Source organism: Sorex fumeus, unplaced genomic scaffold (assembly GCF_029834395.1).
Source record: "Sorex fumeus unplaced genomic scaffold, SorFum_2.1 ptg000063l, whole genome shotgun sequence".
Taxonomy (NCBI): Eukaryota; Metazoa; Chordata; class Mammalia; order Eulipotyphla; family Soricidae; genus Sorex; species Sorex fumeus.
In genome coordinates this window covers 80,977,114-80,994,267 of record NW_026606120.1, presented here as the reverse complement: position 1 = coordinate 80,994,267, position 17,154 = coordinate 80,977,114, and the positions used below count along the sequence as shown (strand labels likewise).

Here is a 17,154-nt window from a genome sequence, read left to right as displayed (position 1 = left end):
TTTACATGCTTATACACCTATACACATAATGTCTAAGGTTGCATACAAATTTGTGAAAAGAGTTAGTTGTGAGTGGAAGAAGTTTAAGAATCCCTCATAATTGAGTATTCCAGCGTTCTTTGTAACAGCGGACAATGTGAGGTAGTATGGAAATGGTTACACTGTGGATTGTTAGCATCTTTAATAGCATGTGAAAGAAAGTGACTTGAGGACACGTATAAGAGTGAGCACGTAGTGGATCTTGCTCTTTCAGGGCCACACTCAGTGGTTTCCTGAAAGTCTGATTCATTGTCTGAACGGTCTCAACAGTCCCATATAGAGGTGGAGGAAGTGATGTTATTTGAGTGAGTGACACTGGTGTTGCTGAAGTCAGCAGTCTGTGACATCCTGTGCTGCTCACTGTAATCTTGGCCAGAAAGCAGATACCAGCATAGATATGTATAGGCCTCTGCTGTGACATGTTTGGGAAAAACCAATCTTCATGGACCTTGGTTTTCTATGGTTAAGGTAGGGGGGATGAATTAGTACAATTTTATTCTTTGAAGGTAATTATAATTTAAGGATTGACATGCGTTTGTGTGTAATTTTCAATTCAACAAAAGTCTCTGGAAATATCTAAAAGCAAGGGGGTGGGGAAGAAAATTCTTACATGGAGGAAACTAGCATTCCTGTCTGTCTTGTTTGTCTGGTATGTGCATTGGTAGGAATATTACTGAGTAGCTTAATACTTCCCGAAAACTTGGTTTCAGAAAAGGTTGAACCAAGTATGCTCCAGCCGTTACCACAAAGAGAATCTGTTTCTGGTATCCTTGCTAGCATCATCCTTGCTAGCATCGTATATTTTAATCATAGAATCTGTTGACAGTAAGTTGTTTCATTAATTTCTATTCCAGTTTGTGATTCTTTGTCAGGGGCTGTTTTGTTTGTTGATCGACCACTTGAAGCTTTGGATGAATTCTCTGTTTATTACATGAAAAGTTCCTGTTGGTGGTGCCTTCCTAAAATTGACTCTAAAAAAGACCATCAGAGAGTCCTTATAATTGTTTTCCCTGTGGGAATGCTTTTTTTCTTCTTTTTCCTTCTTTTACAGGGGTGAACTAGTGTCTGTGATTTGGACGTGGTTTGTTTCTTTTTCTCTTGAAAATATTTGATTTTAAAGCTTGACTTTAAAACTTAAGGAATTGTTACAAATCAATTGGTGAATCTTACCTTTAACCCTTCAGGAAAAGTGGCAAAGAGACAGATGAAAATCGTGTTCAGACAAGCAGGGCTTTATTCTCTGTGCTGAGCATCAGAGGAGCCCACCCGGAGAGAAGCTGCTTGCCCACTCTCTCACCTTACAGTGCTCACTTTTCAGCACAGTGAGTCATAGGAACCCTCCGCGCAGGCCTGCCTGTAGTGGTCAGGGTGGGGGGGAGGGGTTCGTTTGGTACGTGCCTGGCATGGAATCATGGCCTGACATGGTTACATGGTTGCATGTTTCATTAGTATGTTAAATCTGCACCCTGGACCTGACTTATAAGTATGAAGTGAGGGGGACTTTCACCAGGGGGCCAGCGCTGAGGCTCGGCTCGGAATAGGCGGTGTGGTCCTGTTTCCTTCCCCTGGTCTCCTCTTTCTCCTGGAGCCTCCTGCTCTTTCTGCCCCGGGGTGGTAGCTCCAGTCCTTCCTCTGAAGCCAGTGGCTCCAGGTAAGGGATACTCAAATGCCTTTTTCTCTCCTGGGATACGCTGCCCTGAGGTCAACTTCAGCAGCGGGCTTTGAAGCAAGGGCTCCTCTGAGCTCCCAGCTGGCTGCAGAATGGTGAAAAGTACATACTGCCTTTTGTACTACTTTTGCAACTTTTTGAGAGACTACAATTATTTCAAAATAAAGTTGAAAAACTTAAGCAATAGTCAATCTCCAGTGCCCTCCATTTCTTGCTTGTAGCCGTGCTTGATGGTTTGGAACTGTAGAGCCAGGGGGGTGTGGGAAGGAGGAACATTTGCTGCTGCAGCCAGAGCCAGTGCAGATTTTGGGGTTCTTAATTTGGAGGTAATTTCAGATTTTAAAATGGTTGAAAATTTTTTAAAGTCTAAATATGCAATACTCTTACCCAAATTCACCTTTAACATTTGACCCCAGGAGCTTGTGTTTTTGATGTGTTGTATTTGCGGGGCATGTTCCATGGTGGTGCCTCTGCTGCCCAGGGCCCCAGGTCAGTGACAGACACTTGGAAGTCACCTGCAGGACTTCTGCTTTTTGGTTTGTTTTGGTTTTGTTTTGGGATCACACCTGGCAATGCTCAGGGGTTACTCCTGACTCTGCACTCAGGAATCACTCCTGGCGGTGTTTGGAGGACCCTGTGAGGTGCTGGGGATTAAACTCAGGTTGGTTAAATATAGCCCTACCCACTGTATTACCACTCCAGCCCCTTCTGCTTTTTGTTTTTTTGATTTTCAGGCTTGCTCAGCACTGTCTTACCCGGGCACCCTGAGCTAGTTTTCCATACTCCAGGGTTTTTCCCTCATCCAGATCTCATTCTGTGAGGTCTCCTTGAGTCCCTGCCCAGAGGATAGCCCCACTCTGTGTTTTCTAAGCCTCCAGATGCCCGGGGTGTTGCACTGAAGACAGGATTTGGTTTTGAATGAATTTCTGGCAACTGAAGTTTGATTGCAGTATTAGAACCATCTAGCAAAGCCAAGTTCTAAGGGTGCTGATGCTCTGGAACACCCATCCTCTTTACAGAGATGTGGTCCTCTTTCCAGGCAGGCCTTCCTCAAGGCAGGCAAAAGGTGTGTGCAGTGTGGGAAGGACCTGCTGTGTTGTCTGTGGGGCAGGGACCTGCTGGGCTGAAAGATTTCTGGGTGTGGAAACTTATTATGTCATGGAAAGGGAATTCTGAGTGACAGGTAGAAGCTATGTGATCTGGAGGATTGCCTTCACTGAAAGTGGGGTTTTCTTTTTTCTTTTTATTTTTCTTTTATTGAAACTGAGGCTAGAGCAAGTTCATTATCTGCAAGGTCAATATTGATTTTTGCTTGTGATGCAGAGTATTAACAGATGAGAATGACTGGTAAGGAGTCTCAGCTGCTTTGCCAAGTGTGAATGTATCGGGATGACTGTTAAAGTGTGCCTGGTACTGAGCTGGGAGTAGCCCCTAAGGACCACCAGTGTGGTGGTCTCCTCTGTACTTGGGGGCTCAGGCAGTGTTGGGGATCAAACTTGGGGCTCTTGCAGGCAAAACATGTGTTTTCTCCCACTGAGCTTTTTTTCCTGAGCCCTGTGGTAAGTTTTAGACAGATTCACTATTCCCCTAAAGCATCAGGGCAGAAAAATGGAATCTTTAGGTCCCTTCCTGCTTTTTTTTTGTCTTTACAAAACCAACTTCTGTTGAATGCTGAGACCAAGAATGCAGTGGAGCCCTTGTCTTACATGTGTAAGCCCCCAATTCCATTCCCAGTAATACCCTAAAGGAAAATAAAGAGCATAGGTAAAGGTGTTATCTTCTGCCTTCTTCCTCTGCCTAGAAAAGCTTTGGCATTGCAGCTGTTATGGGCGCCCCTGCGCAGAGGTACCCATCTACTATGCATATATCTGTTTGAGGCCCTGTTGAAGAGAGCAGCTTAGACCAGAGCCTTGATTTGTCCCTTGTTTTTATTTTTATCTCTTAATTATTACTATTTTGTTTATTTTGTATGGTGCTGGCAATCAAATCCAGGACCCCACCCTTGCCAGGTAGCCACTCTTCTCTGGACTGCATCCACCCCACCCCGTCCTGTCCTTGTGCTGAGGTTGGGTAGTACAGAATCCTACCCAAGTGCTGGGGGGGTGGCTTTCCTGACCACAGTGAGAACAGTGGACGTCCTTGCTTAGACGTCCTATTTCACTGGAGAGTTTTAAGTTAGCATGAACACCTTGGGGAAGACAGAGCTAGCCCACTCCAGGAGCATATCTGCCTAAAAGGCATTTGGTTTTCAGATCCTCTCCCCCAGCCCACCCCCCAGAGCACTGTGTGGCTTAGCATAGACTGTAACCACATGGGAGTGTAAACACTGGAGAACATTGTGAGCTTGGGGAAGCAGATCGTTTTAGTTGGCATGAAAGCTATCAGAGCATTGTATTCTTTATAAAGTTTTAAAGGGTGAAAATTGAAACGTGTAAGTATAAAATGTGTAAAATATACATCATAGAAAATTTGCCATTTGAAGCGATCATTCTGTCTTGTTAAGTATGCTCATACTGACAACCAGTCTCTTGAACTGTCCATCTTACAAACTCAAACTGTGTGTAGCCCATGAAAAAGCAGTTCCCCGACTCCCATCTGCCTCACCCTTGGTGACTCCATTCCTCACCCTGTTTATGAAACATTGACTCAGAACCACATGTAAGGAGAATCAGTCTTTGTTTTTTTGTGACCGACCTATTTCACTAGCATATTTTCCAGGTTGTAACTGCATGTTTTAGCATGTGGCAGGCTTTTCTCCCATTTCAGGGTTGGATCACATTGCAGTGTTTGCATCTGCCACATTGCTTTGGGGTTGCATCTACTCTTAGCTAGTGTCATTGAAGCTGCTAGGACCATAGGTATGTCAATCTCTCTTCAAGACCAAACCTTCCGTTCTTTTGCATGGATACCAGAAGTGGATTGTGGAATCCTCTGGTTGTTTTTTAGTTTTGTTTGGGTTTTGTTTTGAGAACCCTCCAAAGTATTTTTGTATCAGGCACTCCATTTGACAGACTTAACAACAGAGCAGGAGGGTCATTTTTTTTCACATTCTCATTAGTCCTTGTTCTCCTTTTTCCCCTAGTACTTGTTCACCCTCTTTTACTTTCCCCTTGAATTGTAGCTATTTGGGGGTATGGGAGATTTTGTTGTAGACTTTCCCTTTCCCTTCGTTAGCATCTGCTCTTTTATTCGCTGGCTGTATGTATACCATGGGCACTGTTCTGTGGAGTGCAGATTGAAACATGATCAGTTAAGCATCAGTTACCTTTCTCAGTCTGCAGGGAATTATTCTTTCCAAGGGTCTACCCTCTCTCTGAACTGGCAGGTGAAAACCACTGGTTTGTATATCTTCTCTAAAGCAACTTCTCTTCAATTTCATTGCCAGGTTTTTATTTAGTCCCACCCAAGGGTGCTCAGGGCTTATTCCTGGCTGTGCACTCAGCAATCACTTCTGATGGGACTTGGGGGACCATATGTGATGTCAGAGATTGAACCAGGACTGGATGCGTGCATTTCCAGTGCCTTACCTGCTGGCCTGTCTCCCTGCAGTTTTTAATTGAGTTATTTTCCTATTGTTTAATTGTGGATTTCCTCCTCTATTCTGGTTAGTTTTAACTTATCAGGTACATGATTTTCAGATTTTTTTTCTGCTCTGTTATTATGTCCTTTTTGCATAAAAGTTTTAAATTTAGATGTGGCCCCTTTAATCTATTTTATCGAAGAAAAAGTTTTCCAAACCCAGTGTCATGGATTTCCTCAGTATTTTTTTGTCAGTTTCAAATCTAACATGTAGATTTTAAATTCATTTTTAGTTTTTTAAAATGGTACAAGGAAAAGATCCAACTTTTCCTCATCCATTTCTTTTGCACGAAGGGTAGAATTTTGACCATAAAAAGTAAGCCAGATTTTTTTTTCATTGCTCATTTTTCTTTTTCTTAGTATTTTAACTGGTTATTTCTCATGACTTGTTTTAGTATAAGGTTCTCCTTTCTATTTTTGTATCTCTAGAAGTACGTCCTAGAGATCAGATATTATCAACAGAGAAAATTGGTGGGGTATTTTTCTAATACTAATACTTTGTACTGTGACAACTGGAATCTACACAAAATGAAATTCTTTAATAATATATCCCGATTACTTAAGAGAGCTGATTAGCCTTGAGTGCAATGTAGTTGTTTGGGGGCCAAACAAAGTGGTGCTAGGGATTACTCTCAGCCCCGTGCCAAAGACCCTGCTGGACTTGACTCCAGGACTCCTGCCCCTGAGCCATCTCCTGCCCAGGGACATTGTCTCAGTACCTCCCTGGGTTAGTTTCCTTCTGCTTTTCATAGCAAATTGCCAAAATTTAGTGGTTTGCAACAACACAGATTCTCCATCTTATAACTTTGGAGGTAGAAGTTTGGAAATCACTGCTTTGGCAGGTTCTACATTTACTTTGGCGGCCCTATAGAAAATATCCACTTCCTTGCCTTTTCCAGGCTCTCGAGGCAGTCTCTGTTCCTTAGCCTGTGCCCTTCCTTCCTTGTGTCATTCAACTCTGCACTCTCACTGTTTTTCCTTCCCAGACTCTTCTGCCTCCCTCTTCTATCTTTTAGGGACCCTGGGCTTACACCGGCCCACCAAATAGGCCAGGATCTTCCTCTCCTGTCAGATTCACATCTGCCAAGTCGCTGTTTCCATGGGTGGCAACATTCACCATTTTGGGGGATCAGGATAGGCATCTTTGGGAGAGGGATGTTCTTCGTGTCTTGCCTTTGTTGCCCACTTGCCTTCACGGAGCCAGACCCCTCACCTCTGGCTTCAGTGTGGGTTTCCTTCTCGGTTTTCTCTGCCCTCCTCAGCACTCCTCCATCTCTCCTGTGGTCCCACTCTTCCATTTCTTTCCCATCTGATCCCTCTTTCCAGCCCCATATTGACCCTCTAGTCTCAATGTTTCTATTTGTTTTGTTGTTGTCCTTCTTGTTATGGGGAGCTACACCTAATGGTCCAGGGTGCAGGAGTTAGGGATGTGTGGTACCAGAGATCAACTCTGTGCAACTCTCTCCCTGCTGAAAATTCTCTCTGTAGATCTGTGCCTGATGGTTCTAATAAATGATTTACCCTGTCTTTCATTGTTTCCTGATCTTCTCGGTTCCCTTAGATGATGTTCCATTCCTTGGAATTGAAAAAGTATCTCCAAGGCTAATGTGACACCTTGGGCAGAAGTGCCTTTCTGGGGAGATGGTTTGGCTTGGGTGTGGATGTGTCACTGCTGGTCTAAGACCAACTTGTAGGAGGTTCCTGGGGGAACTGGTCTGTCTCTCAGAGGTGGACATGACTTACCTTGCCTCTGTCTTGGGTTTCCTATTATTGATGCTCAGCTCTGGCCAGCCCTGGACTTTGATTTTACTAAGGAGGTCACTAATGCAGTTCCAATTTGCCAGACTCAGCCAGGATATCGAGAAGAGAAGATCCCTGCAGCTCCTCTCTCCATGTTCCCATTTGCCTTAGTTCCAGCCTGCTTATTCCTTATGCAGTTGTTGAGGCCACAGCACGTGCTTTCCAGAAGATTGCTTCTTAAAGTGTTGAATTCACTGTTCACTTAAATCACTTAACTTCCCGTTAGTCTTCGATTTGCTCGAGCGGGCGCCAGTAACGTCTCCATTTGTCCCTGTCGCGTGCTAGTGTAGCCCAATGGCATCTCTTCGCTCCGGGAACATGGAGGGCCTCAAACCGATTGTTCATGATCTTGACAAAGAAGTCTGACCATCTGGTAGGTGGGCGGCCACGCGGTCTCTTGACATCCCGTGGAATCCAATCAGTAACAGCTCTAGTCCAACGGTCATCTTTAAATCTCATTACGTGACCAGCCCATCTGATTATGAATTCACATGAATTCACTGTTGTTTCTAGAAGAAGGCACCTACCGCCCCCAACCCCAGAGCAAGGTGCCACCCCCACTTCACTTGGTGGCTCCCCAGGTTGGTCTTTGGAGAACTCGGGTAGGTCCAACTTTGGTTTGCATGTTGGAAATCAGCCTATGTGCCAGTGTGAGCTGCAGGCTCTGCCCTTGCAAGCAGAAACAGCCCATGTTTGTGCTTTGCCTGGACTTCAGAAGAAGACCTGTTGAGGGGAAGCGTCTCAGCTCCTGAAGGATCAGATAAGCTTGTCTGCCTTCCCACCTGCCCTTGCTCCTTCCTTCTGCCTGTCTGTCTGCCTGCCTTTTAAATTCTGAAAGAATTTAATGTTCTTTCTCCTTTTTTTGTAATTTTTTCCTTTCTTTCTTAATTTCATTATTTTCCTTCTTTCTAATATTTTTGCTTTCTTTCCTTGTTCCTTCCCAGTTTATAGTAGAAGGCAGAGTTTTGTTGTTGTTGTTGTTGTTTATAGTAATAGATTTTCATGAGCCGCTTTTCTTCCAAGCAGCTGGTCTCAATGCTGATGGTTGACAGCCGCACTCCTGACACCTGGGAGGAGGGAACCAGGCGGGCAGGCACTAAGGCAGGGCAGGGTGGAAGTCATACAGAGCCTGCCACAGGCTGGAGCTGCTGCATGCTGCCGTGGAAAAGGCACCAGGACACCAGGGCCAGAGGATCATGTCTTACTGTCCTCCCACCCCTCCTCGGACAGGCCACGTGACCTTCCCCGGGAGCAGTCATGTGCTCTAGCCGGCCTTTGGCTGAGCTGGGAGGCTGATAACTGAGGCTCGGGCACTCCTGGCTCAGGTGCCAGTGACAGGAAGGAGCAGGGTAGTGGTGGCTTGGAGTGGTCTCCAGGAGGAGGACGGGGGGTACCAGCCAAGCTGAGGGTGTCTTCACTCATGCCCACTCGGGGAGCCAGCATGTCGGCCGGCCGCAGAGCAGCCTTTGTTTGGTCTGATCCTCTTGTGCAGGTGTGCTCAGAGCCCCTGAGTTCTGTTTCAAGAGGAGCAGCCTGTGCTCACTTCCTATAAGCTTGGGAGAACGCCTGGTGAAGGAGAGTCGGCTCTGACAGGTGCTGATGGGAGGGCACATGGGGGGCTGGGGTGGCGCTGTTTACTCCGAACCTCTGAAGCCTCTGCCAGTGCCCTGGAGAAAAACATTAGGAGTGAGGCCCCGCCTGGCACCCAGCTTGGTGTGGGGCCCAGCTGGAACCCTGTTGGTGGCTGCAGGACTTGAGATGATCTGGTCCGCAGCCAGCAGAGCCCTTAACCCCATGTCATGTCTGGAGGCGCAGCTGCGTGTAAGAAAGCCCTTCCCCTGGGTTCTCCCCCCCCTCACCCCGGGCAGGGGCCAGCTCACTTTCCTGGGGCCTCGCCCAGCTACTCAGAGCTCAGGCTTTAAGACACTGCAGTGTTCTACCGGGCCCTGACCTGGGCCTGGCTCTGCAAATTCCCAAGCAGCTCAACTCTCGGGGTGCCTCTCTGGCCTTGCTCTCTGCTCACGCGGCTCACCTCCCAGATCATGCTTCCTTTGTGCCCCTTGCAGCCTTTGCTGCAAGGAGGAAAGCCTGGCAGCTCAACCTTGATGTTCTCAGAGCAATTTAGATCAAGCTTATTTTTCAGCCTACTGAAAATTATCAAGTATGAAACTTTCTTCTTAAATTACCCTTTAATAAACTAGGTGACAGTTAAATGAGAAACATATGTTTCACTGTTTTTCTTCTAAGTCCATAGACCTGTAGGTTTACAGGTAACAGGGGAAGGCTTGTCATGGACCAAGGCTGGTCTCTTCAGCTTGCTGCCAAGGCCTGAATTTAAATTGCTGCACCTGACTGATAGAGATCATTCCCTCTTCCTGATCCTGGTACAGTCAGGGAGCCTGAGGCTCAGGAAGGTGCCGGCAAAAGCCTCTCTTAGGAAGTTTTTATGAAAGTAATTTCTCTTACATACAGATGACAGCTGTGTCCTGGCGGTTGGCTGGGCCCTCGCTTGTTTCCTGTCTCTGGTGAGCCAGCAGCAACCATTGGCTTGTACTCCCCCGCCCCCTAGCCCCACAGCTCCTGCTATTGGTTGGACAGTTTAAGTGTAACTCCCTGGAGATGATTTAAGATAGGAAATCTTCAAACTAAAGAAGCAAGCAGCAGTGTTGGTTGTGTATGAAAGATGTCTTCTCTAGGTGTGTCCTGTTGTATCGTTGCCTATGAACGTCAGTGTGTTAGTGTTTCAGACTGGAGGACCCTGTCCGAGCCCCCTTTAAAGATGAGGTTTCTGAGACCCAGCAGGGCTTGGCTGTTCCTGTCCTGTGTGCTGGAAAAGAAGTACCTGTTTCCTTTCCCCCTTGCTTACCTGCTTCTCGGCATACACCTCTCTCCTGGAGGGAGGGAACAGACCCCCCAAGGCAAGCATCCCCCACCCTCACTCCTGCAGTTTCCCCATCTGGGTCAGAGGCCAGGGCGTCCCCCTCCCACCCATCAGTGTGATCCGGATTTCACACTTGTGCAGGGTGCCTCCAGGCCTCTTGAGCAGTCTCTTTCCAGATCATGGGATACATTTTTCTCCTCTCAGGTCTATCAGATGCCTGGTGCCCACAAGAATCGTGGGGTACCAGGTGCAGGGCTGGGGGCTTTGGGGACTTTTGTCTTGCTGATGTTTCTCTGATGTCTATTGTCTCCCAGTGAGATACTATGTTCTGGGAGGGCTGAGGGCACAGCAGTGTCTCTCATCAGAACCTCTGGAGAATTCTCATCCGGTGAGGTTCCCCTTTCCTGTGAGGGTGTTAGCTCTTCCCTCAGGCTTCAGTCCCAGGTCAGGCCCTCAGGGCTCCCTCTCTGAGGAGGACTGAGGGTTCCTCCTCACTGGGGCAGAAAGCAGCCACCAAGTCACAGCAGTGAATTTACACATGTCCCTCGGCACTCTTGGTTTCATGATGGCGAGGTCATGTGTTTGTGGAGAGGCCAATCACATCCCTGTGAGGAGGGCCGCCACTGTGGTGCACCTGGAGCTTTCCTGAGCTGGAAACCGGTGACCTCTGGGGGCTCCATTCCTTACGATCACTGCAGCATTTTGACCTTGCTGGACTGGAACCATAGCACAGCGGGTAGAGCGTCTGCCTTGCACGCAGCCAACATGGCCAACCCAAGTTCGATTCCTCCGCCCCTCTCGGAGAGCCCAGCAAGCTACCGAGAGTATTCGATATGCCAGACACAGTAACAACAAAGTCTCCAATGGAGACGTTACTGGGCCCGCTCGAGCAAATCGATGATCAACGGGAGGGCCTTTACTTTGCACTTTAGAAGACCAGAACCATCTATTGGGCAGCCATCTCTTGAAATTGAGGCTTTCTCCTAGAAACAAGCCCATCAAGAGGGAGGGAATGATTACTCAGCGATTGGGAAGTAAGTGAGTTGGTGGGTGTGGTATTTCCAACCCCTCTGTAGTCTGATCATAAGAAGAGCAGGGCCCGCTGGGACTTAATCTAGTGAAAATGGAATCACTCAACCTGCTTGAGTGGGAAACGGCTGTCGGCTGCCAAGGGGGAAGGGGGAGCATCACCCACTGTCCCCTCCAACCCCCTGGTGAAATGCCTGCTGACTCTTCTGCCCTCCTCCTGCTTTCAGATCCTGAGCCCTCGTGAAGCCAGCAATGACAAGTCTGGATGGGCGCCATGCCGAGAAAACCAGTGACATGCCCAAACCGTCGGCCCCCCGAGTGCACGTGCAGAGGTCCGTGTCCCGCGACACCATCGCCATCCACTTCTCGGCGGCCGGCGAGGAGGAGGAGGAAGAGGAGGAGGAGTTCAGGGAGCATTTTGGCGAGGGGCTGGATGACCAAAGCATTGTGACGGGCCTCGAAGCCAAGGAAGACCTTTACTTTGAGCCCCAGGGTGGCCATGCCCCGCCCCGCCTGGCCGATGGGGCGGCCCCCGCCACTCTGCCCGTCTCCGAGAACACTGTCAAGCTGCTGGAGACCCCTGCTCCGGCAGCCCAAGTATTAAGTCCAGTGCCAGCAGGTCTGTCACCCGCGTCGTCTTCATCGGGGCCCTTAGCTAGTTCCCCCAGTGTGTCTTCCCTTTCCGAGCAGAAAACCAGCTCCTCCTCGCCACTGTCCTCCCCATCCAAGTCGCCTGTGCTCTCGTCCAGTGCCTCGTCCTCCGCCTTGTCCAGTGCGAAGCCCTTCATGAGCCTTGTGAAGTCCCTGTCGACCGAGGTGGAGCCAAAGGAGTCCCCGCAGCCCTCCCGGCACCGGCACCTGATGAAGACACTCGTCAAGTCCCTGTCCACCGACACCTCCAGGCAGGAGACGGACACCGTGTCCTACAAGCCCCCCGACTCCAAGCTGAACCTGCACCTCTTCAAGCAGCTCACGCAGCCGCGGAGCACCGGGGGGGACTCCAAAACCGCCCCGTCCTCCCCGCTGACTTCCCCCTCCGACTCGCGCTCCTTTTTCAAAGTGCCCGAAATGGAGGCGAAGATTGAAGACACGAAGCGCCGGCTCTCCGAGGTCATCTATGAGCCTTTCCAGCTCCTGAGTAAAATCATCGGGGAGGAAAGCGGCAGCCATAGGCCCAAAGCCTTATCTTCAAGTGCTTCCGAGCTCTCCAGCCTGTCCGGCCTGAACGGCCATTTGGAAAGCAATCACAGCTACAGCATCAAGGAAGAGGAATGTGACTCGGAGGGGGACGGCTCTGGGAGTGACCCCAGCAGCCCCCGCAACGACCCCCCAAAGTGCACTGAAGAGCCCCCCAGGGAGGCGGAAGTGAAGAGCTGCCAGGGGAGCAGCCTGAAGGACCTGGGCCTGAAAACCGGGTCTCTGGTCCTTGAGAAGTGCTCTCTGTCCGCCTTAGTGAGCAAGGAAGACGAAGAGTTTTGCGAGCTCTACAGCGAGGACTTTGATTTGGAAGCAGAGGAGGGGAAAAAAGCCGACAAGCTCCCCGACCTCCCCCTCAAGCCCGAGGTGCTGGCGGATGACGGGGCGGCCCTCGACAGCGACGAGGAGAGGGACTTGGTCCTGCAGCGCCCAGAGCTACCGGTCAAGACCCTGGGCTTCTTGATAATGTGTGTCTACGCGTACCTCATCCTCCCCCTCCCTGTGTATGTCAGCGGACTCTTTCTGGGAATCGGGCTTGGATTCATGACTGCGGTTTGCCTGATTTGGTTTTTTACACCACCAAGTGCTCACAAATCTCACACATTACATAAAACTCAGCAACACTGGAACTCAAGATCTCTGGATATCAAAGAACCGGAAATGCTAAAGGTAAGCACTCCTGCCTCACGGTAAGTGTTCACGCCATTGCCTGGTTTCTGCCTGAGCACTCCTGGTAAGACTCCAGAGATTTCTGTATTCTTCAGGCTCTTGAGGGACTAAACAGGTACACCTCATTCAAAGTCAAAGCCTCACTCATTTAACAACTAGTGTTTTCAGGGATCTGTACAGTTCTAGAGAGGAGCATTTACCCACCATTCCCATGTCAGTCACTCCAAACTTCCCCGGGATTTGCTATTTTAACCCATGTGCTGAGAATGGGTTAAGCTGAATATTTTATTTTAGGGTGAAGACTCCTGCCAGTGTAAGAGAGGGGAAGGGGAGCGAGGAGCGCAATCCACAATCAACCTCAGTGTCCCATGCAGGCTCTTTCCTATTCACTCTGTGTGTGGTGGTACCACCATTCAGCGTATGTCAGATGCCAGGCTGTGGGCTTCTTAGGGGCTTCCCAGATGATCCAGAAGAAAATACTAGGACATCCATCCAAAACTTTTACTTATTAAAAAGTTTGGTTATTTAAAAAAATGTTCCCAGTTATTATGTTTGTTTCATAATATATGCACAATGAAAATGCACAGTTGCAGCTTTTACAGACATAAGTTATAGGCACATAAAATATCTATGTATTTTTTATGGTAAAGTAAACTTAGTGTGACACATCATTTTAGCCATTCTGATGTATGTTGTCCCCAGAATTAAATATATTTACACTGCTCTGTGGCCTTCACCACTGTCCATCCCTGTCTTTCATTTTTTTTGGTTGTTTTTTGTTTTGTTTGGGGGCCACACCCAGCAGTGCTCAGGACTGACTCCTGCCTCTGCTCTGAGGGATCACTTCTGGTGGACCTTGGATGACCATGTAGAGGGTCGGGGATGGAATCTGGGAAAGCCATGTGCAAGGCAAGCTTCTTATCCACTGTGCTATCTCTCCAGACCTGTTTTAGGTCTTGATATGTAGATCCTTGATGCATTTTGAGGGCTGTTTTTTGTTTTTGGTACTAGAAATCAAACCCAGCACCTCTGTCATGCAAGCAAGCTCTCTATGACCTCCACCCACAACTCCTTGAGTCCTTCTTGTCTGTGGTCTTAGCTCAGAGTGCAGCTTGATTTTTTTTTTTTTTTTGCATGCAAACAACAGCTTCCTTAGCACTGGTTGCAGAAAATACTGTTCTTTTCCTACAGGGTGTTGGTACCCTTGTCAAAAATCATTTGACTCCAACACCACATGGTTCCCCAACAATGCCAGGGAGTAACCCCTGAGCAAAGAGCCAAAATAGCTTAGTACCTCCAGGTGTGACTCCTCAAAACAAATAAGAAATAAAAGTTATATGCAAATTATATATAACATGTAGCACTGTCCTCCCATTTTCATCAATTTGTTCAAGCGGGCACCAGTAATATCTCCATTGTGAGACTTGTTACTGTTTTTGGCATATCGAATATGCCATGGGGAGCTTGCCAGCCTCTGCCCGTGGGTGGGATTCTCTTGGTAGCTTGCCAGGCTCTCCAAGAGGGACGGATGAATTGAACCCTGGTTGGCCGCATGCAAGGCAAACGCCCTACCCGCTGTGCTATCGCTTCAGCCCATATATAATATGTACATATATATTATATACATATATAAGTAAATATATGTATATATAAATGGGCTGGAGCGATAGCACAGCGGGTAGGGCATTTGCCTTGCACGCGGCCCATATGGCCAACCCGAGTTCGATTCCTCCACCCCTCTTGGAGAGCCCAGCAAGCTACCGAGAGTATCTTGCCCACACGGCAAAGCCTGGCAAGCTCCCCGTGACGTATTCAATATGCCAAAACACAGTAACAAGTCTCACGATGGAGATGTAACTGGGCCTACTCGAGCAAATTGATGAACAATAGGAGGACAGTGCTACAGTGCAGTGCAGTATATATAAATACATATATGTACAAAGGTTCATTTCTGGGCTCTAGTTTTTGCATTTAGTCTTTGTGCCAGTCCTACATTATTTTTATTACTGCAGGTTTTATAATAAGTTGTGAAATCAGCAGGTGTGAAACTTCCAGATTTGTTCTTTCTCAGGAGTGCCCTCGCTAGCTGTGAATCCTTATAATTCCATAGGAATTTTAGGATATATATACATATATATTTAAATCACTGGATATTATAGGATTGCATTGACATTATATTAGACTGCTTCTGTAGCATGGACATTTTAATGGTCTTTTAGGTTTCCTAGCCCATGAGCATAAACTGTATTTTCATTGATCATCTTTTTTTTCCCTCTAGTGGTATTTCTAATTTTCAAGTACAAATCTTCTACCTAAGTTAATTTCTGAGTTTTTTATTTTCGATGTCATTGTCCATGAAATTCTCATTTTCCTTGTAAATCTACAAGGTGTATTTCCTAGAAATACACCTGATTTTGCCTTCTTTTAAGGGGTGGGGGGACCCATAACTGGTGGCCATATCTGTGATGGCTGTTGCTCAGAAGCTGTAGATGAGTGCTCTCTTCCCAGTGCTCTCTTCCCAGTGCTATGACAGTGCTGCCTCCTCCTTTCTGAGACTGGGGAGTGGGGAATGGTGGTAACTCTAAAATTTAGACTTCTCTTCTGCCTCCTGCCTTCAAGTGCCACAGGAAATGGGCCTTGGCTTCAGTGTAAGTGGTGCTGTGACTGCATGGTTTGGGGAGCAGTGCGTCTGTATGAGTTGTTGTCTGTGTAGCCGTCCCGTCTAGAGGGTTAGTGCAAAGGATATGGGGAGGGATGCTCTCCTTGAAGGAAAGCATGAAAACATTGCTGGTGTCACAGTGCTCTGGACCCACAGTGTGCCTGGGGCCCCCCATTTGTCAGGCCTGTGCTCTACAACACGAACAGGCTTTGTTTTCACTTCCCCGATAGAGGGACCTTGAAAACATGCCTGAGAAGGATAGTTAATGTGAGGTGCAGCCCCACCACAGTGGTTGTGTGTATTCCCTGCATAGACCCATGCTGCAAGCCCCACCAGTCAGGCAAGGGGGTCGATGCTTGAGAACTGTTTGCCAAAACCACATTCTCAAGCACATTGATGAACATTGCACAGCTCTGAGCCATGTACATTCTCACCAACGCATCCAGGAGACCCTGTAACCTAGACTGAGAGTCTGGTGTCTTTATTGGCTCCATAAGCAAGTCAGGAGCATTGCAGATCTTTTTCTGTGACTTTCCAGAAGGAGAAGAAGAGGAAGGAAGTAAAGCTTTTGTGCATGTTATTCCATTGATTTTTGTCACTCCCGTTATAATCACTTAATCACTTAACTTCCCGTTAGTCGTCGATTTGCTCGAGCGGGCGCCAGTAACATCTCCATTTGTCCCTGTCGCGTGCTAGTGTAGCCCAATGGCATCTGTTCGCTCCGGGAACATGAAGAGTCTCAAACTGATTGTTCATGATCTTGACGAAGAAGTCTGACCATCTGGTAGGTGGGCAGCCACGCGGTCTTTTAACATCCCGTGGAATCCAGTCGGTAACAGCTCTAGTCCAGCGGTCATCTTTAAATCTCATTACGTGACCAGCCCATCTGATTTTTGACACCTTGGCAAATGAGACAGCGTCCCTGATTCTTGATCGTCGATGGATGTCAGAACTCCGGATTCTTTCTCTCATTTGAGTGAAACGTGATATTCCAAGCATAGCTCTTTCTATTCTTCTTTGGGAGACCTGAATAGCGTTCTCATCTTGTTTGCGTAGGGCCCAAGTCTCTGAGGCATATGTTAATGCAGGAAGAACAGTGGAATCAAAGAGATGTGCCCAGAGCCGGAGGTTCTTCGTCCTCTTAGCTATTTGTTCGACGTTCTTGAAGGCGTTCCAAGCCACTCTCTTCCTCCTGCATAGCTCGGGTGCCAGGTCATTTGTCATGTTGACCTCTCGACCTAGGTACACATAGCTGTTGCATTTGGAGATGGTCGTTCCGTTGAGAGCGAATGGGGCGTCAGGAACGAGGCTGTTTCTCATAAACATTGTCTTCGTAAGATTCAGCTGTAGTCCTACCTTTCCACACTCACGGTCAAAGTCGGCCAGCATTTGTGCCGCTTGGCTGATGTTTGGTGTTATTAAAACAATGTCATCAGCAAAGCGGAGGTGGTGTAGTTGCCGACCATCTATCTTCACTCCCATTCGTGCCCATTCCAGTCGTCGCATGATGTTCTTGAGGGTGGCACTGAAGTGTTTCGGTGAAATGGTATCACCCTGCCGCACCCCTCTCTTGACGTCAACGATCACTTCTTTGTAGAATGGTGAGATCCTGGTAGTGAATCTGCAATACAG

General features: G+C 47.8%; 1 protein-coding gene across 2 annotated transcripts in view; it reads left to right on the top strand.

Annotated features, from left to right (window-relative positions):
* TEX2 (testis expressed 2) overlaps window positions 1-17,154 on the top strand; it is a 104,191-nt gene that overhangs the window by 38,437 nt on the left and 48,600 nt on the right. For both annotated transcript variants that reach the window (XM_056126978.1, XM_056126977.1), the window contains exon 2: window positions 11,225-12,863. In XM_056126978.1, coding sequence (XP_055982953.1) covers window positions 11,250-12,863 — 1,614 coding nt within the window. In that variant the 5' untranslated portion in view covers window positions 11,225-11,249. The remainder of the gene's footprint in view (window positions 1-11,224; window positions 12,864-17,154) is intronic.